The sequence below is a fragment of the Dermacentor andersoni genome, chromosome 6 (assembly GCF_023375885.2).
Source record: "Dermacentor andersoni chromosome 6, qqDerAnde1_hic_scaffold, whole genome shotgun sequence".
In the NCBI taxonomy this organism is placed as follows: Eukaryota; Metazoa; Arthropoda; class Arachnida; order Ixodida; family Ixodidae; genus Dermacentor; species Dermacentor andersoni.
Window position 1 is genome coordinate 118,730,366 of NC_092819.1, and position 27,210 is coordinate 118,757,575.

At 44.6% G+C, this 27,210-nt stretch overlaps 1 protein-coding gene across 3 annotated transcripts in view; it reads left to right on the forward strand.

Annotated features, from left to right (window-relative positions):
- LOC129382418 (uncharacterized) overlaps positions 1 to 27,210 on the forward strand; it is a 216,846-nt gene that overhangs the window by 168,449 nt on the left and 21,187 nt on the right. For all 3 annotated transcript variants that reach the window (XR_011895268.1, XM_055066304.2, XM_055066306.2), the window contains 2 exons: positions 2,887 to 2,938; positions 17,517 to 17,617. Coding sequence is in view for 2 of the 3 variants with exons in the window: in XM_055066304.2 (XP_054922279.1) it covers positions 2,887 to 2,938; positions 17,517 to 17,617 (153 nt within the window). In the remaining variant the exon portion in view is untranslated. The remainder of the gene's footprint in view (positions 1 to 2,886; positions 2,939 to 17,516; positions 17,618 to 27,210) is intronic.

Sequence of the window (27,210 nt, forward strand, 5' to 3'; positions counted from 1 at the left end):
TCCCTTGAAGACGGACATCAAAGTGACTTTCAGTTTCGGAGTCTTCTGAGTTGATTGAGCAGAATTTCTCCCAGTAACCATACGCCAATTACCTTGAATCACTGTAAAAAATGCTCCTTTTACTTATAATACACTGAGTCTCCAGGGAACAGCCGTCCGAACAATTTCGGAGACGCAGGCACAAATAGAATCCTTAGTGCAGTGGCCCACTTTTCATTGAGCCAGTAGTTCCCTGTTGCCACTAGTTTGAATCGTCAGAAATACGGATCGAGATGGTCTTCCTTTTCGCCAGGCAAAGGCAATAGGTTCCGATGGCACAGTTACGGTGTAAGATGATCGGAAACGGCTGTAGTTCCTGAGCGTCTAAGCAAAGCCGCTTCGGCTTCAAATAGACCAACGCGAAGCTCAAGATTATTGTCCTCCAAAGCTGCTCTCTTGTGCGCTATCTATTGCTCTTTTCTTGCACGTTTGCCTGACTAAGTCTACTTGGGCTTTGCGTCGCCATGAGCGGCACGCTTTTCTCTATCGTGCACTTGATCATCTTCCATTCAAATTACATGTGCGTCTCATCATAGACTACTTCCTCACCTACGCTAACTCCCAACAATCCACGTTTCCACCGTCGAACACAGCAATTGGCCTAGTCCTGCCGCCGACGCCATTGAAATGTGTTGGATGAAGCTGACAAGACTGCTTTGTGGTTTAGAACGCCACTATATGCACAATAGAAGTAAACACGTGACACAAAATAACACAAAGATAATTCAAAGAGACCGAAAGGGCTCGGGTGACCCTTAGCCCTACAGACACTATTAAAATACTCAGTCAATGGTGATGCAGGTTAATTCATTGGTGAACCGAAGGGTTTGAGTGGAACAATGAAATATGCTGGTAGATGTCCCCCGGACAGCAAAGGTTGCAGGACTGGCGTTACGAGGGGTGTCCAGGGAGTCGGAACTGAGATGGCGCGAGACGTTGTGGATGAACTTTACGGGCAATGTGCAATCTGGCCAGACCGACACCTGGGCCTGCTCACCTGACTGTCCGCCGACTAGCTTCTTCTCCCTCTCCACTTTGCCTCGTACCAGTGCCTTGTACTGTGATAGCAATCATATCGGGTCGCCAGGCGTATTTCTGCTGTCATCATCATCGTCACAGTGAGGTTTCGTATAAGGTCCCAGACCTATAAAACTGTCAACGCGAGTGAATTTGCGAGTGAAAGCGTGCGAGTGTGAGCCAGCGAGCGCGGCTCAACATCGAGTGTGAGAGCGACGAAGGGTGCCAGAAGCGTGCCTTTTCCTGGCTCCTGTCGTGTGCGAGGTTCTGGGGTGATCCAAGGAAGCGGGGGCGTCTTTCTCCTGTGGCTGCCGCTTACGCCGCGGCCAAGCAGCCACCGTGTCATGAAAACTATCTACGACGTGGTCAAAGTGTGCTCCCGCGCGGGCGTCATTTTCAAAGCGATATGCGATGTTTGTAGAGTGTTCGTAATGCCGATAGGTTTGCGTGCATTGTGGATTCGACGTTTCGTTCGCTTTGAAGCGAAATGTTCACGAAGGTCATTTCGCTCGCTCCTGCTTCCGCGTTTCATCACTCCAGCATCTTAAGAGCAAGTTTCTGCGCTCATCGAGCGCCATGTCTCCATGTTTACGTGTGCGCGCGTGACACTGTGCTTGTTAATTTAGTTAAAACACGTTGACAGGCTAGTTCGCTTCAATGCAGAATTTATTGTATCACGTCTAAACGGAGATGAAGAAAGAAACACAGACAGAAACAGCACGGTCTCTGTGTGTCTGTTTCTTTCTACGCGCTCTCTCAATCCCGCACATATCCTATCACTGTTATATAGTTCGTACGTGAATGTACGCATGTTTATACGGAATAAAAATCTACTATCCTCACTTCGCACATTCGCTATGGCGCTAATTTGCTATCGCGATCAGTTCTTCGCATCTTGGGCCAAACCGCGACTCTTTTTATTGCGAACGCACTTGTATACAAACTCCAGGAGCATTTTTCCGTCGGCTTCGCCGTCACCGTGAGGTTCCATGTTAAGAGTAAGGGCGATAAAATCGTCGCGGCGTGCCGTACGCTGTATGTGCGAGTCAAAGCGCGCATGTTCGAGGAGACTCAATTTCGCGCGCGCAACGAAGAAAAGGGGGGAGGAAGCGTGCCGTCTGCTGTCGCGTGCTAGGCTCAGGGGGAAGTGGTGGGGGTGAGCGTTCGTTCAACCCAGGGCAGCCTTTCTTTCACCACCCACGCCGATAAGGGCCCGTAAAGGTACGCCAACGTCATCATACTCGTCCTCTTCTGAAGCATTACGCCTGCATCATAATTTTCTACCCGAACCGCACAACATGACCATATGCCGCTCCATCAACATGAGTGCCGGCAAGGCTGTCATATATAGAAATTCTCAGCAGCTGCCAACTTTAGTTCGTTGCGCCTGCTAAAGGACGTGATATAACTGTATCGTGTTATGTTTTTAGTAATGAGCAGAGTCTGAATGGGTAAAACTGCTTACACAAACACATTATATCTTGCTAAATCTTGGGCCACAGATTTAAAGTAATCGTGTCAATGCCGAGGTATCACACATTTCATAGACCCGACAGTGTATACACGGAGAGGCTGGCACAACATATGGGTAATTGGAGAGCGCTGGTAGTGGCTTTAGAGCACCTGACAGCCTACTGATGATGGTAATATTATTGATTATCTGTCACGCCAATACAACTGTCTTCATTGACCTGGTTTTGACGTGCACGAAACTTGTAATGCAGAAAAGAGTTGTGGGAAAGATATACTTTCGCGGGCATGAATATTGAAGCGACGATCAGTACGGATCTTTATAAGCACTAATTGCCACACTATTCTTCCTTTCAACAGGCAATCTTCAACCGTATACAAACCGAATGGAAGGATATGAAAGCTATAGAGGGTAAGTAAAAATCATGGACATTCTTTTCGTTCGTGCAGTGTTGCAGTTGTTTTGTATGCTACGATCTGATGGCATATTATTAGTTCACTGAGATTTGAACAAGAGCGTCAGGTTCTCACGTTCATGCATTCAACACACTTTCAATTGTCTAAACAGTTTAGTTCAAGAGCAAAAATGTGAATCCCTTATTGGTTGCGCCTAGAAGTATATATGCATGAATTTTCATAGTGCATTCAATAATTTCCAAACATAAATCGAATGTGATAGCCGACATCACTATCATTTCCACCGGAGTACTCGTCTTGGTTTTGGTTGATCTGGTCAAGTATCTCCGAGAACGTCTGCTTAAACACGTTACTGTCTAGCCAATGCCTCCTTTATTAGATGCCTGCCGCGTTATCCGGTAGCTCGGTTTCGGGCCCTCTCCCCTTTCTCTCCTCCGCGAAAAGGAAACGAGCGCCACTCATGGCGAACGCCTGCAACTTGCAATCACGTGCTGCGGCCTCTGAGATTAACATGGCATCTGTCACCGTCTCGGAGGCCCGCGATAACGCTCGCTAACAGACGCTCGTGCATATAACGCGCCGGAGGATGCATTCAGCCGCCGCTGCCACATCCGCCAGAAGTTGAAAACGCAACGAGCGCCACCTCACGGAATTTATGCTGAACTAACTTGAACTAAGGGAACCGCCGCTACAATGGGAAAGCCAGCAACGCGGCGGGCATCTAGTAAAGGAGGCATTGGTCTAGCACTTCTACTACCTCACTTCAGAATGGCACGTACACCAAGACATGCTCTCTCCTGTAATCACTGGGTTAGTCAGGTGCCCAGTCTCCTTACCTGATGACGACTATCTGCCTAACTTGTTCACGTAGGTTTTCAAGTGGAAGTCGAATATATACTGTGACACGCATGTACGAGGGAACGAGGAATCGCTTTATTGTAAAATGCTTTGGTATTCATCCATTGCTCTTGGAGCGCTCTTAGGCTCAGACATGCGTGGTAGTCGTCGTGTGGGCACGTACGGATGACGATGCCTTCTGCCACGTCTTCTCTTCAACGGGGAAAAATAGAAAACCTAGAGTACGTGAATAAGTCCGGCGTTATGGCAATAGGAAATCGTTCTGGCTCTCTGCGCTGGCGCGTGCTCCTACGAAGCTCGTCTTCAGCCGTCACCTGCCGAGTTGAAGTATCACCTGGCGGTTCCATTTTGGAAGGTGGATCCTTTATTTCTGTCTTTGTAGTTCAAATATGCTCTCTCATGCGACGCAGATATCCGCTGCCGGTGTCGAATAAGTAGGATCATGGTGTGCTTACCATGCCTAAAACTACTGCTGGAGCCCAGGTTCTCTGTAAGGTCACGTAGATTGACACTGCCGACATGCCTTGAAGATCTGGAATATGTCTAGCAGATTTGTGGTACTCTGGTTGCCTGCTCCTAATGTCTTCTAGATGCCTTCGAACGGTTTTGGCGGGAATAGTATTTGTCTTGAGATGACAGTGTAGTACTAGAAGCCTGGTTTTGGTGCGTTGGCCCATCAATCTTTCTGATGGGGACTGCAGATGTCGTCTCTGCGCGAACTTCTCCATTCTAGCGTGGCGCTGCAAAATTTAGAGAGGCCAAATGAACATTCCTTGAGCAACTTTTTTTTGCGTGAAGTAAGTCTAGGCTTCCCGGTGCTTGGCTGGCGGGATGATTAGTTCGTTGCTCCGAAGCATCAGGCGGTCCTCGGTACGTAGTTTATCGCGGTAGGCCCGAAAGGCTATCAGGGGATCCGGTACTTTCAGTCTTCCCTCGGCTTAACCTGTTTTGGTATAATAAGGCAACTGCGACATAAATGCGTCGTTCCTGGTTGACTCCCAGATGCTTCGTAGTTGATCGTCTGCAATCGGCAGAAAAGAAACGGCATTTGCTTCAAGCTGCTCAGTTTGTTCTTGCAGTTGCGCTTTACTTGGAAAATGTAGGAGGGCATCAGCTAAAAGATGTTCTTTGCCTGGCTTGTACCTAACGGATTTTGGAAAACATTGAAGCACTTGTCTCACGCGTTGGAGGCGTGAGTGGCACTCACATGAACGCTTCTTGAATATCATTTCCAGTGGTCTGTGATCCGATTCGACCATTACTTCTGGTTGCAAAATATGTAATCTTGAAACTTTGTAGAGCATGGAAGATTGCCAACATCTCCTTTTCAATTTGCGCGTAAAGTTCTGCTGCGGTTAGCGAGCGAGATAAGTAAGCGACCGGCTGTCCGATTAGCAAGAGCACGGCCCCCACACCATACTGGCTAGCATCAACCGACAATGCCATGGGTTGGTCCTACCGAAAGTATGCCAGGACTGGTGCTTGCATGGAAGTGGCACGGAGATGTTGAAAGCTATTCTCCTGCAGGTCCGCCCAATTCTACGCGGTGTCTTTCTTTATTTACGAGAGGTACTAGAGGCAAATCTTCACATTGGTCTTCTTCACTACAACGCATGTGTAGGTAGGATTACTAGGGAGTTTTTGCTTAATATGCACACCTATCGCAACGTCATCCTATATGTTACAGAGTAGGCTTGGCACTGTGTTCTGTACGTCGATTGGTGCGTTGACCTTTCCCTTAATATTATACTGGTCGTTGCCATGAGTAACCCCCGTATTCAAAAATGCAACTTGAGTTGGATCCCATGTTTGACTTGTTCTAAATGACGCCTATTGTGAAGGCGACGAAGGAAACGCGTTGAGCGTCTGTGGGCGCGGTAACGCCGGGCGTCATTTAAACCAAGTCGAGCATGGCCTTCAACTTATGTCACGGGGATAACTCTCAGGTGTGGAGATATCAGTCTTTCCCCATCGGGGTTGCGTTTGGGCAGAAACTAAGGACTGGGCACGTACCTGTATCTGTTCTTCACGCTCAAAGCGGGTACTGTACGTGCCAGCAACGAGTCCTTGTGCGTTGCGTACACCTTGAAGTCGGCGAGTGAAGTAGTCGACGTGGTTGCAAATTCACTATCGAGCACTTCATTCGCTTTTAAACGTTGCTTCGCATTGAGGCCGCTCTTCAGTCGCATCAAGTTGTCATCAAACCAAAGCCTTTCGCACATGTTGCGGCTGTGGCCAAACTCACGGTCGAGGAATTCTCTCTTGAGCTGTTCATCCGCACCGTCCTTGGGAGGAATCGGTCTCCGTAAGCTGGTCTGCTCGGCCTCTTTCTCGCGAAGCTCGGGGTTGGCTTGGCTCCGCTGGCGCTTGGTTTGCGCTTCCTTCTGTCGAAGCTCGGGGTTTGTTTGCATGGACTGACGCTAGGCTTGGGCTTCCTCCTCTCGAAGCTCATGGTTGCCTTCCGTCCGCTGGCGCTTCGCTTGGGCTTCCTCATCTCGAAGCTCGGTCCTTGCGTGACGTCGGCGCTGCCGCTCTCGTTGAGTGAAGTCCATTGTTCGGAAGGGCGGGCGCTGGCGAAATACCTGCTCCTAATCGCTCTCCTCCCTATCGTCCTGGGGGCGCTCGGTCTCCTGCCCCCCTGCGTGACACCGAACGCCACGCGGCGAAGGCAGGACTTAGAACAGCTCCCCTGGTAAAATAAGTGTCAACGCCTCTCATCCGCCTTTGTTAGCTTTCTGGAGCCGAATCCAATGAAATCCCCTCCGAGTGAAACAGAAGGGCTCCCACGCCATACGGGGACGCGTCGGACTCTAGCTTAAGCTCCTTGTTAGGGTCGAAGTGAATCAAAAGTAGTGCATTTTTGAAGATTTGCAGTCGCAGTTGCAAAGTTCCATTTGAATGTTATGTGTCCTATGTCGACGAGAAACTCTTGCATTCACCCCCCTTCCTATTGGCAACGAGTAAAGAGCTTTGAACTCTGTGCTGTGTCGTGACGCTTGTGGTCGGATTAGATTTTTAGACTGCGACGGCTTCGGTGTACGTGGTAGAATTTGGTGTCTTTGGCGCAATTCGGCCACCTAGCACTTGAAGAGTTTGCGTGCTAGTAGCAGCCACAAGGAGCGCTCGTTGCTTGTTCACGTCGGTATTGTCGTTGGCTTCAAAATTTGCTTCTGCCGTTATGGCATAGGGCTTCCACTTATACCTGTTATGGTCGCCCAGCGTTAGCTGGAGGCGGGCCATGGCTCTTTTCAGTGTTCTACGTAGCGACAGTCTGTCTTGGTCTACTTTCATCGCATGGGTAGTATCCGTGATCCTCGTCGCCACTGTTGTAAATGAGCTATAACGCGGGGAGCAGCATGAATGCTACTGGGCTGGCGGTTTATTATTGCAAAGCTTGAAGAAGACTGCGCGAGTTGGTATAGCATATTAGAGGCTCGATTGCGCAACATTTGGACCACACACACAAAAGAGAAACACACACCACAGAGCGCTACTTGCAAATATTGTTTTATTCCCTTGTCAATGGAATAAATACTGGAAGATACTCGGGGGGGGGGGGGGGGGTGAAAGAAATGACAAGAAAAACAGAAAGATTTTTACAGACATGGTCATCCACCAATGCCAAGCCAGCTTTGTCAAGTGATCATTTTTGACATCGCAAAAAAGGAAGCATCATAGAAAATTCCAGATTAGCGCGTGAGAAAATCTATTTCCTTTGCACTAAGGGGGTCTGATGGCATTCTCACGCACATACGTCCCAAACGTACAAGCTCCGTGGCTTGAATTATTTCTCCAGTCATTTGGGTGCCATCTTTGTTCACAATCTTGCATTTCTTAAAGAATGGTCGATATCTGCAATCAAGAGCAGTCGGCGGACACCTTGGGATACATGGTAGAGATTTGGTGCCCGCGAGGCATGGGGAAAAAGGGTGTCCTTCTCCGGCTGCTGCTAGGGTGTGTCGATTCGTCCTCGCCCTCCACTCCGTATGTGGAGACATCCGCAGCGTCTACTATTACATTGAGCAAGCGAATGGCGGACACCGTAATACACGCCTTTCGCGGACGCCGTATGGACGCGTTGCCGGTGATCGTGTGCCTTGAAAGCGACTGGCTACGTGGCCAAAGTGCGCACCGGCGCGGGTAATATTTTCAAAGCGATGTGCCACGTTTGCAGAGTGCGCGTAGTGCCGGCAGCTCCGTATGCACTGTGGTTTCGATGTTTCTTTCGCGTAGAAGCAAGAGATGCACGAAGGTCGATGCGCCTGCTGCTGCCGCGATTTTTCGCTTCAACGATTTGACAGCAAATTTCTGGGCTCATCGAGTGAGCTGTGTTCGTGTTTACCTATGCGTGCGTGACAGCGTGCTTGGTAATTTAGTTAAAACACGTTGGCAGGCTGGTTGGTTTGAATCCGTCATAGAATGTATAGGGGCACTTCACAAGGATGCAGAAAATAGCAGACACACAAAGACAGCGTTGCCTGTGTGGGTCAGTTCGTTTCTACGTCCTCGTTCAGGCACGCTTGCATATTCTTTCATTACAAATTTAGTTAGCAAGCGAATGTTGCAAAGTACACACGGCCGATAAGACTAGTACTTCGCATAGCTATCTACTTATTTGCTATCGCAATCGGTGCTTCGTGTTTTGGGCGGAACTCCGACTTTTGATAGCACGGTTGGATAATATCGGGTGTAGTACTGAAAAGCTTTAGGGAAGGGGAAAACGCGATGCTTGTTCAAGAACAAGGGGTGTGAAAAAAGGTGTGCGCGTACAGCTTGCTTGTCTGGTCTGCAACGACGAACAACGTAAATGCAACAGTCTACGTCATTCCGGCCTAGGCGTCATTCTGGCCCTACGGAAAACTAAATGATGCCGCTCCCGAACGTGAAGCTGCGTTGTCAACATCTCCGGTAAGCCGATCAACCTGCCAACCAGACTCAATATAGTAAATGTAGAAGTAGACGGTGCGTTTGTCTTAGCGCATGTTGATGCTCGAACCTATATTTCGGTCATGGGCCGCGGTCTTCGTTGCCACCTGAAGAAAGTCCTTGCACGTGCGGAGCATCATGCTATCCGGGTCGCGGATGGAACAACGTTCATTATCCTTGGGATATGCAGTGCTCGACTAAGTGTTGCTGGTTTCAACACTTCCGTGTTATTTGCTCTTCTGAAACAGTGTTTCCATGACTTTATCTTCAGCCTCGACTTTTTATCTCGTACCACATTCTTGCTGCCTCTAAAAGGAAAAACTAGACGTTCTTCAACGTACGGCAATCATCGTAGCCCTTAAAGGCGGCGAAACGGTCGAAATGGCCTAAACAGCAGTCTTCGACGTCCGCAGAGGTCTCGCCGTGGAATGGGTTAGGGGTGCGACGAGCGTTGGTAATGCATGGTACATCAGGGTTAGAAATCCCCTTGGTTTGTGCGGTTGTTGTTGACACCTTCGATGCAGAGCTTACCAGAGGACTGTATTGCGGTGGATGATCTTGGAGGCAGTGGTTGCTTCGATGGAGTTTTGCGGTGCCAGAGGTGCAGGTGTAGGTAGCTTCGAGTTCAGGACCAGCAGGAATATGGCGTGCGTGTGCCCAGCATTTCCACCAGTTTATCGCGAGAGGATAAGGCAAGCCGTCCCAAGGGAAGAGTCATTTACTGTTCATTTTTGCAGCCGCTACTTCAGATACTTCTTAGTGCTTGGCTTCCAGCGTTACTAGCACGTGGCAATGTGATTGACATAATCTGGATCCTTATCTTCAATAACTAGTTTTGGATATATACAAGAAAAGTCAGCATAAATTCCAACACGAACAAAATGGAAAAGTAGGTTACTTGATATACATGATTTACAGTGATGTTCTAATTATGCAATAGCACATGGCAGTCTTCTAATGAAGCTCAGTAATGAATTCCAGATATTGCACCGACAAATGATGACGAGTGCTGACCGTATAGATTGAGTTTTCGGCAAGTTGAATTTATTATGCTAAGCTTATCTAGTGTTCATTCTACGTGTGAGAAACATTGAAGAGAGATCAGGCTTGTTCGTGGTTTGTATTTAGTAGATTAGTATATGTGTGTTATAGTAGATGCTCTTATAAGGGGCATTACATTTAACTGTGCAAGAAGCTGCTCAGAGGCCGCATCCTTTGTGGGTTATCAAAGTATTATGACAGCACATTTCTGCATTTTAAATAAAGGATCAATGTACGAGCCGTAGGTGAAACCCCTAAGATTTTATGCAATATGGTCGATAGCAATGAAAAATTCTGAAATAAATGAGACATGATGTTTCAGGATGCAAATGTTTGCGCGCCTCTCATAACACGAAAGAACCAACACTTTTTTTTTTATTTCCTTATTCAATAAGTGGATCCTATTTATTTATTTATGTACTTTACCCTCAGGGTAGGCTCATTACAGAGGGGAGGGGCATATTACAGACGAAAATTCGGAAAACAGTTGATACAATCGCAATAAGAACCATAAACAATCACCAACTTAGTAAAAAAATGAACTGAAACGGCCGCGACCAAGATAAAGCAGAGTAATTTGAACATCTAAAGCTAAACCAACAATAAGCAAAAAACAGAAGAACAAATTTAGTACAAATAATTAAGCAATGTTAAGCATCTTATTCAAGAAATCCTTAAAGTGCGTTGTATCCGTGATAGCTGTAGCTGCTTCTGGCAGCTGATTCCATTCGGAGGTGGTTCTAGGTAAAAATGCATGTGAATAGGTTACAGGTCTACAACGAGGAACATCAACTTGATGGAGGTGGTCAATTCTAGATGAAATGAAAGGAGGGGATTTAATGAAGTGATTGTGGAGATAATTGTTGTTATAGTAAATTTTATGAAAAAAAGTGAGCCGGGCTCTTTTACTCCGAATTGTAAGTTCTGGAAGGTTAAGTAGTTACTTCATCATAGTAACACAGGCTGTGCGGTCATAATTGGATAAGACGAAGCGAACGGAGCTATCCTGCACTCTTTCAAGTTCGCTTATCAGTGTAGTACCACCGGGATCCCAGATAGATGATGCATATTCAAGTGACAGACGAATGTAAGTCGTGTAGAGAAGCTTTTTAGGTGACGGGGGTGCCATATAAAAGTTTCTTCCAAAGTGCCCAAGTGATCGGTTAGCTTTTGTGACAATGTGCCTCACATGATCGTTCCATGATAGGTTACTACAAATGTTAACACCGAGATATTTTTAAGATACCACAGACCGAAGAGTCGTATTATCAAGATGATAGTGTAGTGATTCTCATAAGGTGCGACATACGAGCATTGATTTGCATTTCGATATGTTCAATTCCATGTTGCAGGTTTGACACCAGGAATATTTGGTACTTAGGTTGGTCTGATGTAAGGCAACAGCTTCTTGGTTAGTTATTTTATGATAAATTACACAGTCATCCGCAAATAGGCAAACCTTTGATGAAATGTTATCGGGTAGGCCATTCATGAAAATTTAAAAAAGTAAGGGTCCCAATACAGACCCCTGGGGAACTCCCGATAGTACTGGCTGGACTTGGGAATCAACACTATTTGCGGAAACAAACTGAGTACGGTTAAAAAGGAAGGCTCGAATCCAGTTTAGAACATTAGGATCTAAATTTAACTGGCCGAGCCTAAAAAGTAAATGATGACTAACCTTTTCAATGCTTTAGAGTAATATAAAAATATACAGTCTATTGTGAATCCAGAATTGGGTAAATGATGCCGGTCGCTAGTAAAGACTAGAAGCTGTGTTTCGCAAGAAAAATTGTTGCGGATGCCATGTTGTTAGGGTGTAAAACACTGGCACGACTCAAGAAAATTAACAAGGTGAGTTAAGATAATGTGTTCAAAAACTTTACATGGAACAGATGTGAATGAAATTGGACGGAAATTTGATGGATTCTGTGTTACCCCAGACTTGTGAACTGGCACAACCTTACCTATCAGCCAGTCTACAGGAAGGCTAGATAGCTGTAGGGACTGTGAAAAAATTCATTCCAAAATGATAGAGGAGTATTGAATAGTATTTTTAAGAATTTTGTACTGGTACTGTCGACGCCACATGATGAGTTTTTCAGTTTCTTAATGACTGTACGAATACCCTCAAAAGTAATAAAGATGGCGTCCATGGGCAAGTAATGACGTAATGGCAAGGTACGTTGCGCATTGGTAACTACTGGGCGAGAAAAAGCCTTTACAAATGCATCATTTAAGACAGACACGTATTCTACGTCAGGCACTGGATGTCTTTCCGTTGTTAGCAAAGCTATTGCACTGCGCTCATTGCCCCGTATGACACTCCAAAATTGTCTAGAGTTATTTTTTAGCATATCTGGAAGGGTGCGATTAGATCGCACCCTTTAGATCGTTTCATTTCAGATAAGTAAGATGTGGTGGCAGATTTATAGGCTGACCAACGTTTATCCGACCGAGATTTGATAGCAGCGCGATAGAGCCTTTTCTTACGGTTAGAAAGGTGGTTTATGTATCTGTTGTACCCCGGGGCGCTCGTATTCGAAAAAAAATTTCTTTATAGGAATGTGTTTAAAGGTTAGTTGTGAAATTTTTTTCTTAAATAAGTCCCACTTGCTTTGCACAGATCGTTCAAGGTTCTCGGACAAAAACGCATCTAAAAAGAAGCATAATTCATTGTTAATTGCGTCGAAATACGTTTTTTTTTGTAGTCGCGTATTGTTTTGAGATGCTTTTGCGCGCGTGAGAAAGGCAGTGACATCTTTGCCTGAATAATTACATTATCACTGATACCATTCGTATTAGACACACACCTTGAGAAAAGGGCCCTCCGAGTTACTAGCAATAGTTCGTACTACCCACCAGCAGCATCCATATATTGCACTGCTGTAATTCTATCTTTTACTTAAACTTTTCCATTTAAGAGCAAGGGTTTGTGCGGCACCTTATCGAATGCATTGGCAATATATAAAAAATGGCATCAGATTGGAAGCTAATATGATGCTTAGAATGTAAATTGAAGGAAGATGGTGATCTGCGTCTAGCACGACAAGCAATTTCGAAATACATGTTTGGATGGAGTGGAAAAATATAGTGAATCTAGATACTGCGTAACCTAAGAGTAGATGATCTGCTCCATCAGTGTACAAGAGATGTTAGTTAGAGAAGTGGGTCGGTAGATTAGCGAGAAATTTTTTATACCTGATCTGAACACAGGGACGACCTACGCCATTTTCCAGTCCTATGCGATGATACCTGTGGCAAGTCGCTGAGAAAACAATAAATACAGAAACTTGGAGGAAATTTCCTTGGTATTCTTTGGAAGTTTTGGATTAATTTCGTCGATTCCTGATGTTGGTGAAATTTTAAATTTGTCGATTACGAACGAAGTGCTATTCGCAGCAAAACTTCTGGCATCACCGACAAAAAAGTAGAAGGCAGCGAAGGAAGTCAATATTTAGGCTCACTTGTGAATACTGAGGAAAATGCCATTTTGAAAACGTTGGCACACAGAGAATTGCAGACAGTGTCACCGTTATGGTTGGTAAAGGCGATTGTGTGGATTTATCAATTGCCAAAATTTTCTTGCGTTATTCGTTATAATTTTGTATAATCGAAGAAAGACACGTTTTGTGCAATGGACCGCAGAGAAGTATGTGCCTTCTGCCGCACGGTATTTTTCCCACTCAACAGAATTCGGCCTAAGTTTCACTGCGCGGTAGAGCTGCTGTTTCTTCTTTGTAATCTTTGAAGTGTTTCGGTAAACCAAGCAATTGGGCAATCAGAGTTGATGGTGCATTTTGTAATGCATCTTTTCGTTGGATCACTCATGTTAAGTTTAAGGTGGACCTATTATCATGGATTGTCTTGTGATGGTGGTGCTGGTCAAAATATGGGCAAAAAATTTTACTCATTGTCAATTGCTCTGTAATCAGCCTTATCGAAGAGCCCTATTATATTTTTGACACTTCTCTTTGTTCCGGTGTAATGTTAAATGGGACATGACCTTGCGGTCACTGATTTCCCTCAGGTAATTCAAGTCTCAGGTTGGCTAGTTAAAAGCAAATCTAGAAGTTTTTTTTATTTCTCGGTAATACGTGTTGGCTGAGTTACCAGTTGAGAAAAATGAAAGTTACAACATAGGTTGACAAATTCAGGAGCCCCTTGAGGTAGTGAAACATGAAGTGAACGATACGCTTTAATAAATGTATAGTTAAAGTGACAAAAATAATAATTCGCGTGTTGGAATTCTTGGCTAATAATTGTAACAAAACGTTGTTCAGATTGTGGGGAAAGTTAGAACTATCATGGGGCGGTCGTTAGCAGGAGCCATTGGCGCAGTGCGGCATGCAAGTCACAAGATCTCAGGGTTCGATCAAATAATAAGAAAATAGAATGGTAGTTGCTTATTAGCTGCAATGAAAACGCCTCCCCGCGAGAGCCGACAATGTCAGTGTGGAAAAAGCAGCAAAAATCCGGTAAATCTCGGTAAAGGTCGCTGTCATTTACGTTAGGGTTGAGCCACGTTCGACTTAGTGCGAGTGTGTTACTGCGAGATGATGATACGAGGTTCGATATAAGGTGTCGTTCTGGAAGGAAGCTCTGTATGTTTGTGAAAATGATAAAAATACGAAAATTAGTTTGGGGTTGGTTCTAGGCCAACACGTAGGATGTGGGTAATGAAGAGAGCGGGGACGTGTGCTATGCGATTTCCTTGGCTGATATAGACGTCTCGTCGAAAAAACAGAACTTGGAACAATATGCAGCGGCGTATACCGGAGCGAAAATCTTACAGAGTGATGTATTCCGAAGGTAACTAATTGGTTACGAATATTTGCAACACGGCAGTAATAATCTTCTCCGATAGTGAACTCGTATTTTTTTAATTCGGTATGTTGAAAAGAATAGCTTCTTTGGTGTTGAGTGATATAAATTTGAGAATGATAGGGCGCTGGTGCTTCGAAGAAATTGAACTCATTGTCAATTGCTCCGTAACCAGCTTTATCGAAAAGCCCTATTATATTTTTGGACACTTTTCCTTGTTCCGGTAAAACGACTGCGCCGGCGGGCGCGCTCGCTACTTTTAGGATCTTAGGTTACTTACACGTGCTGAAAACAGTGATCGATGATAAACGTTTCAGATTCGGCAAATCTTTGACGGTGGCAGGAACCGGACAGACCATCGAAGCCAACTTTATTCTTGCGTGAGCGGTTTTTAGCATCGCCAAGACGAAGCTCTAGGTCGTGAACCAAAGGCTTTGTCTGGCTAGTGGTGTACTGAACTGTTTCAATGTTGGTCTGAATTGTGGGCAGAGCTTGACAATGTTCTTCAGGTTCAGTGATGCGAGTGTTTAAGTCAAATAGCGCTCTGTCAATGGAAACAATGCGTCCCTTGATTTCTTGCAATTCATTCATTGGCATTGTCTCGCCAGCAAGCTGCTTTTCCGATTCAATCAGAGCGTTGTCTAACCTGTAAGGCGCAGGCTTCTTTCCGACATCACCAGCAAATAGTAACAAAGCCAATACACTGGGACAGCATTCAGTAGCAACTGAAATTACACTGAAGGCCCCTCAGCTGTATCGAGAACTGATTACTGAATTTTTTTTATTAAAAAAAAAGCTGTGCAGTGGACTAACCTACAGAATGAAAAAAACCGGATTCGATAATTGTGCCATGACACAGCCACGCAGCCCACAGACCAGGGAGGGTGATTGCCGTTCCCCTATAGGCGGCTGGCTGATTGAGGTTGTGGATGGAGCTTTCGAATCCGCGTCAAGGGTCAACCAGTTCCCGCGCCCTAAGATGGCAGAGGTATTGGTGGCAATGTGGATGTGCAAGATGCTTCAGTTTCAACTTTTTTATTCGTTGCTGTTTTTCTAAGTACTTTAGGTGCTTACTGCAGTGGTATTCTATTTCTGCTAATTTGTATGCGCGGCCACCCCTCATGTAAAACCCCTCCAGCATGTGTATTCGAGAGAGAGAAACTCTAAACATATGCGTTTTCAACTCATTTACGAGCATTGCAATTTATTACAGACCCCTCAATTGAGGCTCTTTTCTTACGTTAGGCGAGGCTTCTAGTAGTTTATCTCTACATTATCCAAGAAAGAATTAGGGCATTTTGTTAATAACAGAATATAGCGAGAGGGTCTTTCACTATAGACCTAACGCTGTAGTGACTGGATAATAGCGACTTATTTATAACCTGTGTAATAGAGGAGCTTTCCTTTTGCTTTTCGTACGCTGCGTACCAACGCTGGGATGATGACTGCAGGACCGTTGGTTCGCAACGTGTCTTAGGCAATTATGTAAACGTTGCTGCTCAATTATTTTAATTGTTTTGCTTCTGCCTTACTTGTTTCTTTGTCTTGTGCCAAGTAGAACGAAGCGGCTCATTGCGTGACCCACGAGCAGGGGAGTGGCGACCTTATAGAGATGCTACTTCAGCGGCCGCACACAGATAAATAACGAAGGATTGTTAGGTTCCTGCTATGCGCCCCAATGAGACGGGCCACCGACTCACTAACGAAAGGCTGTGCAGATGGCATGCGACCGAATAAAAGAGGTCCCGTCACTTTAGCAACATTACGGTGGCGGGTGCGCGATAATAGTGTGTAGACTATTAAGACGGGGCCACCTCATCCCAGTGAGTGGCTTTTCTTGATACGATTGGCATTGTTGACATAATTTGCGTGCTTTCTAGGATGACTGACTGTTCTCCCGGCGACTTCAGTCAGCCAGTATTCTATGCTCTAATGCATAGAGAATCACATTGCTTTGCTAATGAAACCGTCTTGTAATATGCTGGTTAGATTTAAAACCGTCTAGTTATATGCGGGCAACCTTTAGGATATGTAACTTATCCACTGATACGCTAAATTCATTATGCAATAATTAAAAATAAGCAGTTTTCCTTCGAATTCGGTTAATGTTCTGTTAGGCTGCAATGTTTTTTTTTCTTTTTTGCTGTGATTGCCATGATTCCTTTCACGACACGCAGGATGGTTAGTCACAGCACTAGTACCTGGAGACTACCAGCTTCTTTAAATAGTCGTATGATGTGCAGGAAGCAGGCTGCTTTAGCCTTGTATATTTTCCACATCTCCATATGATTCGCTGGAAATCAGATCTCAACTCTCACTGTTCTGTGTGGGTGTAGTTGGGAGTTGGCTTCCTGAAATTTAATAGGGCACTAATTGCTATGGCTCATAGTCCACAATAGGATGTCTGTGGGATAAGATAATGACCCTATCTTTGATTACACAAACAAAGACAATCAATGCCCGATGGATTCAGTTGAGTATTTGAGTTGAGCCTGAGCACGGTTTCGAAGGATAATCGACTCCGAAGGCACTGAAGGGATTTCTTTTGTTTTTGTTAAAAAATAGGTAGCTTCTACGAGCGCTTTTCACAGCATGGTGCTTGTCCTGTTACGTCTACATACTCACCGCTTTCTTCTTTTTTTTTTCTTTATTATATTCACAAGTTTCTTTTCAGAAGCGTGGTGAAGCCAACTAGGTGCTTTCCCGCTTAACATTCCAGCCTTCTTTCTTTCTTTTCTCTCCCTTTCCCATGACCATACTGTTTCTAAAATTGTACGTGTGGAGAGTCACGAGCGGTCAAGCTGACAAACATTAGACTACAAACGTGCGTGCTCTTCACGTTCAATGAAAAATGAATTAATTTTGACAATTTAAATATTTTTCTAAACTAGCGACATTTATTACATTTGCTTGTTTCTTTCCAGCTCGCGATTGGAAAAGCGTCTTGCAGGCCTATGACTGCATTATACTATCAATACACTTGTCATACGAAACGTTTAATGCTGAAAGAAAAGCCTCAGGATTGGTAAGCCACCTTTCGTTAGATTCAAAGGCAACATTGACAATTGTTTGCCTATGGCTCGTTAACTACTGTCACGAATAAGATACCTCGGGTAGGTCGCAGCAAGGATGCAGCTGTAGTGGCCTACGGAAGCGTCTTGTGCGTGATGCATTCACTGTATAAGCAAAGCGATAAAACATTGATGTAATCGAATGCACGTCACATTTATTGACGACCATAAGAAACCGTACATACTTAACATTGCTTGCAGCTAGTGGGGGTTTTACAATCTAATTTGTCAATCGTGCAGGGTGTTATTCGCTTTGTATAGGCCTATTTCGTAAACGGCATTTTGATATCAGGGTATTGGCATAGCGCATACGGCGCCGCACCGCACGTTGCTTTGGCGAAGGCGCACGAGTACAAAACCGTTAGTTCTTCTGCCCTGCTTCTGTGCAATTATCTGCCGGAAATGCAACTGAATTTTTGCTGACGCGCTGTTCTTAATTCATGCTGCCATACACTTAGCACTGGAGTGAATACGTGTGTAGTAGTTGACTGCGAAAATTGTTACTGGTATGTTAAGGAAAGGAATGAATCTGTATGTCCATGTACGCGGACCACTTCTACATAAACAATGCCTGTCTTGCGAACTCTTCCCGATGCACGGCTTCCTTCGAGGATACGAAAGATTCACTCATCCGCCATCGTTGTAGCGCTAACCTCAAGGGAAATCACATCAACCCCTCAACGTCTGCACGAGTGAAGACGCACTGTTATATGGTTACAAATGGAGTAGCGCTGATGTAGTAAGTTCCTCGAACGGGAACTGCAGGCATCATCCCATCATACGTTAACACAGTTCCACTCTATCACCAATGTATCGAGAATAAGTGAACGGGCGCCTAATTCAGCCCATGTGCGGAAACATGGGTAACGGCAGCTACACTGGCCGAACACCAATGTTTCAAGCTCAATGTTTCCTCATGGTGCACCCAGTGAACGAGTGGCTAGCGATAATACGTATTTGCTACAAGGCATTACAACGTATTGAACATGTATGTTACACGCATTGCACCCACTGAAAACGTTTACCTATTTATTTTTACACGCAAGTGTTAAGTGCTGTTCAATTTCAGCGAAAATACATCGTGTACCTAGGCGCGTTCAAGACCGATTGCGTGCGTGAGATTCGGCAAACAAGGTGTTACGACCAGGAAGAATTGTTGCTATATTGTGCAACCTGCAAAGGGCGTACAAATCAGCGGATCTCATACACACGTAGAGCCCTCTGGGCCGCACTTTTCGACGACAAGGCAGCCTAGCCAGCTGTGGTATTATCTTACTGAGCTATATGTTATGCTCAGTTACGGTAGTCGGACGTTTAAACCCCCCCCCCCCCCGTTTTCCTTTTTTTAACCTACTATGGTGTATCCGTGTATGACATTCCTTGGTGCACTACATCTGCAGGCTCGGAGTGGCGCCTGACACCGGCGAAAAATGCCGAGTGCAATTGGGGCTATACTAATCCAGGTACAACCAAACTAGGAAGACCTATTAAGGTTGAACAAAGTCACTCCCTCACCAGAACAGGAATTGACCTCCCTGGTGGAGTATTCAGCCAAAACCTCCCCAATAATTTCTACAATTTACTCACGGCCCTCAGTCCCCAGCAGCTGCGGAGCACCTGTCCAAGGTTGCGGTCAGACCTGTACCACTGCACAGGGTGCTAAGAACCCCTGGGTCCGGCAGGCCGCCAATGGAAGCTGACTCTGTTAACGTTTATTTGCCGAACTCTGTCTAGTGAGGCTAGTTGAGCAGTACTGTCCGTGCAACTCTCATACATTGTTTGGGATATCATAGGCCTTACTGAGATAAAAAGAACTGGGGGGGTTTATAGGTTGCTGAATAACAGCCATGTCCTCTGCTATAGAAGTCTCCCTGATAAGAAGCAATACGGAGTAGGATTCTTCATCCATATGGGCAGAGCATGCAACATTGACCAATTCTACACCATTCATGAGAGTGTAACCGTAGTCGTAATCAAGCTTAGGAAGTATAGATTAAAGGTAGTACGAGCCTACACTCCAGTATCCAGCCAGAACGACGAGGAAGTAGATCAGTTTTACGAAGATGTTGAATTAGCGAAAAGTGCGAACTCAGTATACAGTAGTAACGGGTTACTTCAATGCAAAAGTGGGGAAAAAGCAGGCGGTTGAATAGGCAGCGGGCAACTACATGCCCACTGCAGTGGACAATAGGCAGTGGACAACTAGATTTCGCAGAACTGTTAAAACTGATCAACAAGACGAAAATAAGTGGTAGTAGACATTATAACGTGAGAAAGAGTAAGGAAGCCGTAAAAGATGGACGCAGCCTCAAATCAGTCAGAAGGAAGCTTGGCATAGGACAAACGAAGATGTATACACTGAAAGATTAGCAGGGTAATATCACCAGCAATCTCGAAGATATAGTAAATGCAGCGGAACAATTTTATACTGACCTGTACAGTACCTAGAGGACTCAGGATAACTATATTCAGAACGAGAAGGAACAGTATGCAGAAACTCCGCCTATAACTAGAGATGAGGTGAGAAGGGCCTTGCAAGACATGAATCGGGGAAAAGCGGCAGAAGAAGATGGAATAAGAGTCAATTTATTCAAAGATGGAGGAGACATAATGCTTGAAAAACTGGCGGCTCTCTATACGAAATGTCTCTCAACTGTAAGCTTCCCAGAAAACTGGAAAAATGTAAACATTATTCTAGTCCACAAAAAGGAAAGCATTGAACAACTGAACCATTATAGGCCGATTAGCTTATTCTCAGTATTATATAAAATATTTACCAAAATAATCTCCACTAGGATAAGGGCAACACTGGAGTTCAGTCAACCAAGGAAACAGGCGGGACTCAGGAAGCGATTCTCTACAATGAATCACATCCATGTCAGTTATCAGGTTATCGCGAAATCCGTAGATTTCAGTAAGTCTCTCTATTTGGCTTTCATAGATTAAGAAAAAGCATTTGATTGGGAAGAAATACCAGCAGTCATAGAGGCATTGCGTAATCAACGAGTACAGGCTGCTTACGTAAATACCATGGAAAATATCTGCAGAGACTCCACAGCCACCGTAATTCTACACAAGAAAAGTAGGAACATACCTATAAAGAAAGGAGTCCGACAAGGAGACACAATATCTGCAATGCTAATTACTGCGTGCTTGGAAGAAATATTCCAAATATTAAACTGGGAAGCTTTAGGACTGTGGAACGACGGCGAATACCTCAGCAACCTTCGGTTTTCCAATTACAACGTTCTATTCAACAGCACTGCGGACGAGTTGCAACGAATGATTGAGGACCTTAACAGAGAGAGTGTATAGTGGAGCTGAAGATTAATATGCATGGGACAAAGATAATGATGAATAAATGGGCAAGGGAACAAGAATTCAGGATCGCAAGTCAGTTACTAGAGTCTGTGAAGGAGTATGTTTACCTAGGTCAGCTAATGACAGGGAACCCTGACCGTGAGAAGGAAATTGACAGAAGAATAAGAATGGGTTGGATCGGATACGGCAGACTTCGTTCGCTCCTAACTGGAAGCTTACTGTTATAATTGAAAAGGAAGGTATACAATCAGTGCATTTTACCGGTGATGAAATATGGGGCAGAGACTTGGAGACTGACAAAGAAGCTTGAGAACAAGTTAAGGACTGTGCAAAGAGCGATGGAACGAAGAATGCTCGGCATAACTTTAGGAGATAGAAAGAGAGCGGTTTGTATCAGAGAGCAAACGCCTATAGACGACATTCTAATTGACATGAAGAGGAAAAATGGCACTGGGCAGGTCATGTAATGCGTAGGGTAGATAACCGTTGGACCATTAGGGTGACAGAATGGGTACCAAGTGAAGGGAAGCGCAGTAGAGAACGACAGAAGACTAGGTGGTGCGACGAAATTAGGAAATTTGTGGGTGCTAGTTGGAATCGGCTGGCGCAAGACAGGGGTAATTGGAGATCGCGGGGAGAAGCCTTCGTCCTGCAGTGGACATAAAATAGTCTGATGGTGATGATGATGTCCTCCTCTTCATTGGAGGTCAATATGATTGCATTAAGCATAAACTCGACCAAATTGAAGTTCTCGTCATTCCGTTGGTCGCCACGTGTCCACTTCCGCAGACAGAACGCCGTTTCAGGGGTCCAACGGAAGGACGAAGTAAATTTGGTCACCCGCCGGCATTGAAGCGCTAGGCCTATGCCACAGACCGCAAGGAGATAACGAAAGTTGCTCGCGGCACCGGACTCGTGGTGACCTCGGAGGCATGACAATAGGCGGGGGCGGGGGCGACATCGGCGACACAGGGGCTCTTTTTCAAGCCAGTTTCGGTTTGAAATGAAATCCATTATTCAAAGTTTAATCGTTGGGATAGGCAATGTCGATGACAGATCCCAAAGTACTCATTTGCTGTAGCCACCTATAGTTGATAACTAGAATGTTAATTAACGTAATTTCACTAATTACACACGTAAGTGCGGAAATTGCTTTGTATCCAGAGACTGCCTATCCGTACACTCAAATGGTAAACATAGCATTACTGGGATTTATATTTCTCTAATTTTGCAAGTATCGTACAGAAAAAAAACACTCTGTAGAGCAAACGAATAGTCCTATTAATGACAATGTTGTTTGAGACCAAAAATTTGATCCGAAAAAGAAAGGTAGTGCCGACAATATATGAAATGCATTTGTCTTTAGGTACTCCGTATGGGGTAGTGAATAATTAGTCGTTATTTTTGAGAAAACTCTCTCGATGTCTTTTCTCCGTTTTGCCCAAAAAACGGCTAAAATACTTCCGCTATTCAAATATGGCATTAAGCAGTTCTCACTAAACTACACACCCATCTACATCACATCTCATTCGTGCAAAATACTTGAACACATATATACAAACATGTCTTGAATTTCTAGGGTCTAATAGTGTCTTATATGCTGCTCAACACGGTTTCCGACCAGTACTGAGCACCACAACGCAGCGCGGCGAATTCACTCATGATATCATCCAGGCCCTCAATGCAGGTGATCAAATTGACGCTATATTTATAGATTTTTACAAAGATTTCGACATTGTGTCACACTGCTAATTGTTTAAAAATCTCACTGTTATTCTTAACAGCCAAGCATTAATTAACTGCATTTCTTCTTTTTTTATCCGATCGGTCTCAGCACGCACTCTTTCGGTCTTCTCAATTCTCCACTTGCAGTCTAACATCGGGCGTGCCTCAAGGCTCAGTATTAAGACCGCTTCTATTTTTGATTTCCATAAATGATCTAGCAAGTAATATTCCAGTTAACATCCCACTGTATGCAGATGATTGTGTTTTGTACCATACGATTAAAACTTTCATAATCGCATAATCCTTAACAATTCTTTTGCATCATTTGTATCAAGGCATGTGACTTGGCAGGTACAAATCAACTTCAGGAAAATTGTATCTATTTCATTAACCAAACGTGAAAGTGAATTTAAAAGGCACAAGCAACTCATAGCATGGAAGCAATTTCCGCGCAGATGTAGTGTGTGCGAGGTCTGCAACATTCCATTTGGTACACCTGAACTGCGTACAGCTCTCAAAACCTCTAAAAATACTGCCCCGAGACCTTACCGCATCATCTATGCAGTGACGAAGCAGCGTCATTGCGAGGCACTCATGACACCGCTATCAATACTTAATTCTATTCGGGCAGCTGGACAGCTTCCTCCCTCTAGGAAGGAAGCTAATACAATTCCTATCCTGAATGAAGGGAAGGACCCATCCCTGCCAGCAGCTACAGGTCCACAGCATTGACTCGCCGTCTCTGTAAAGTCCTTGAAGATATGAAAATCAAGCGCCAGTCCACATCTTAGAGGGCAACAAGCTCCCAAATCAGTGTGGGTATAGAGAAGGTAGATCGACAACAGATCACCTTGTTTGTTTGGAGTCAACAATGAGACACGCATTTGCACAGAAATTGTGTCTCTCAATGTTTCTAGACATTGAGAAGGCTTATGACACAAAATGGCGCTATGGAATCCAGCGAGATTTGTCTGGCATGCGAATCCAAGAAAACTTGCGGAACTTAATTCGGAGCTACCGATCAAATGGAACATTTCGCCTTAGAATAATTAATACCCTTTGCCGAATATTTATTCAGGAAATTGGAGCGCCACTAGGTGGCATCCGGGGCTGCGCCCTCCTTGTGGTTAAAATGAACTCCGTACGTCATTACCACGCTAATGTTTTGCAGTGCCTACGTTGATGAGACACATGATTTAGGTCTTGCAAGCTCGCAATCAGTAAGCGACAGGTTCAACTGGGTCTTAACAATGTCTCTAAATGGGCCAATAAAGATGGCTTCCAACTATATCTAAACAAGAGTCCCTGCCTTTTCCTTTAAAGAAGAGGAGTGGTTACACACACCATTATTTATGTACATGGAGAGCACATATCACTAAAAGCACGGTAAAAATTTTAGGTGTCATACTAGGTTTAAAACTGTCACTTCCACACATTAGACGTATTAAACAAAGCTTTTTAAGAACAAGGCGTTTCCTTAAAGTGCTGTAACACAGAACTCGCGGAAGTGATAGAAAATATTCAGTGAACCTTCATAAGAGCCTCATATGTACGCGTTTAGACTATGGTGCCTTAGTGTACCGGACCACCATGCCGACTGGTCTATATATGTTTCACGCTGTTCACCATCTCTGTAACCGCCTCGCGACTGGTGCCTTCAGGGCAAGTCTTGTAGAAAGCTTCTACGTGGAGTATGATCAATGGTCCCTTCCCCTCCAAGAAACATGTTCAGCTCTCATATATTTTCTGAAAGTGCAATCAGATCGCCGACACCCAGCATACTCTTCCATAAACGAGGCCACCTCTTCTCTACTGTTTAACAACCAAGCTTCGGTAAGAAAGCTTTTCCCACTGCGCGTAACAGAACTCAGTGATAAAATAGGTGTCCGATTCCTTGATTACAGCTTGATGGCTCCAACTAGTCTGCCACCGCCGTCGCAGTGGCGCGTTATAGACTGTGACTTGTCGGTTGTTAATGTAACTAAACATGCTCCAAAAGATCACATTCGGATGAAGCTTGAGAAATAATATATAAACGCAGCTGCCCAGAATTTCACACTAATACATCGAAAAGTTATGCTGGCGTGTTTTGTGCTGGAGTCAGTCCATATTATAGATAATGAGACTTCTTACGCAGTACTCACGGCAATGAAACATATAAGGCAACTAAGATTACAGAAGGCTGTTGTATTTACGAATCCTTTGAGTGTCATGAAGGCTTTTTTGTCTTTACTGCAACATCAAAATCATTCCATCCACAATCTTTATTCTCTTCTGCGCACCACTTATTCCTCTAACCAGCGTGCCAAAATATGCTAGTCACAGAGGAATCAAAAGGGAGGTGCTTAGAGACAAGATGGTCACGCCCATAGCAACCGAATCTAACAACTTATGCATGACCGTTCCTTCTATGAACATAACGCCATTCTTGCGCAAAAAATTAAACGTTATAGCAACGAATGTGAAATACTGATACCACTAGTAAACCTCATTTAATCGAGCTGCATTTAGTACAATGGCTACCATTACCAAAAGTACAGCTAACTTAGGTAATCCTCTATAGGATAAGAGTAGGGCATATTTCCTTCACGCGAAGTTACCTCTTGGATGGTAGCTAACCTCTAACCTGTACCAGATGTTGGGAGACACTAACCGCACTTTACCTCCTGATGTGCTGTCGAGTATTAGAGTTCGAAAGGGAAAAAGCGCTTTTCTAAAGTATGCAGAGAACACATCCCAGTAACGTTTTTAGTTACATACCTATGTTTTAATTATAGATCAATTTTAAAGTTCTTAAACGTTAGCGCATTGCATGTTATTCACACTAGAGATTCGTGGCACATCCTCTCACAAGGGGATGCCGCTACGAGAGTTATGTCTAATCCGCGAGCCTGCAGTCCTTTGCACGCAATGGTCATGGGGAGGCAGTAGTGCATAGGGCCTCTCGCATCTATTCGTTTGTATATATATTTATATACAATATACACGTCTGACGTTATTTTCATAATTTTATAGACTTAAATGTAGTGTACACATTTATACTGCCCATGGTTTTAGGCCCCTATACGGCCACCTTCACTTACGTATTGTTACTAATTAGAGCATTTTTTTCCCTTACACAGCGTTTTGGCGCTATTTGGCCATAAATGGATCTTTCGCCACAAAATATATATAAAAAATGTTGCCTATATTCCTGGGCCACTAGGTGTGCACTACTGGTCATAATACAGTCGTGGTCATCCCAGTGTTTTCATTCCAGCTTCGTGGTTTATTCTAAATATGCGTCCTCGTCTCCCATACTGCCCCGAAGCAGTGGCGAAAGTTTTGTAATAGCTTTGGCCACTTCGTATGGGTTTGACGTGATGACCATGACTTGATAACGTCCTTGTCATACCATTACCGTCATTCCAACATTGTCATCTAACCCCTCGTCATGCCGTTGTCGTCATGCCATCTGCGTCAAACAGACTTCATGCATCACTTGTCACACCGCCATAGTGATGTATTCGTGTTTGTTCAGTCGTCGTTATGCCAGCGTTGTGATCTGACTCTCGTTACGTTGTCGCCGCTCCTTCTACTCCGGCACAGTGGTACAAGATTATTAGCTAAAGCCATTGGGTATGTGTTCGGAGTAGTGCTGCCCTCGTGATTGTTCCATCCTCGTCATTACAGATTTGTTATCCACCCCTCGTCATGCCTTTATCACCACGCCATCGATATCACACAGTTGCAATCGTGCAATGGGCGTTACGCTGTCGTTATATAATGGTCATCACTTAAGTAACATCATCTCATTGATGACATTGTGTCATCTTTATACCGGCTTCGCCGTCCCATCAACGTAAACCTTCATTCCTCATTGTTTTGTAATCATATTCTCGTCATTCTATTGACATTCTGCCACTCTTGTAATGCCACCATCGTCAGGCAGTAGCTACAATGCCTCCATTGGCAGACCGTCGTCGTAATGCCGTCGTGTTCATGCCATCCTCGTCACTCCAGCTTCGTCATCCGACTGTCCTCATACCGTCATTGTCACCCCATCGTCGTCATACACCATTTGTGATGCGTCATCGAAATGCCATTTTCGTCATTCAGTCGTCGTCGCATTGCCCAAATGCCGCTGTCATAACATGGTCGTCACTCTGTCGTCACCATGCAATTGTCCTCATGCACTGATTGTCCTACGATCATGGGACGACGTCATTATTATAAGTGTGACATCCGACTTACGTCATGCGGTAGTCGTCATGTCGTTGTTATCATGCCGTCGTCGTGACGCCTCACTTCATCATCGTCACTTCAATATCGTCCTCCCGTTTTCGTCATGCCGTCCTTATTATTTGGACCATCCATCGCCGTGATTCGTTGTTCATCATTCTAACACAATTATGATTATCCCTCCATCGTCATAGTATTATTGTCATTGCTTAGTCGTCAGACCGAAGCTATCGCGCATCCATTGTCTTACCGTCGTTCTCATGGCGTCTTAGTTGTTTCA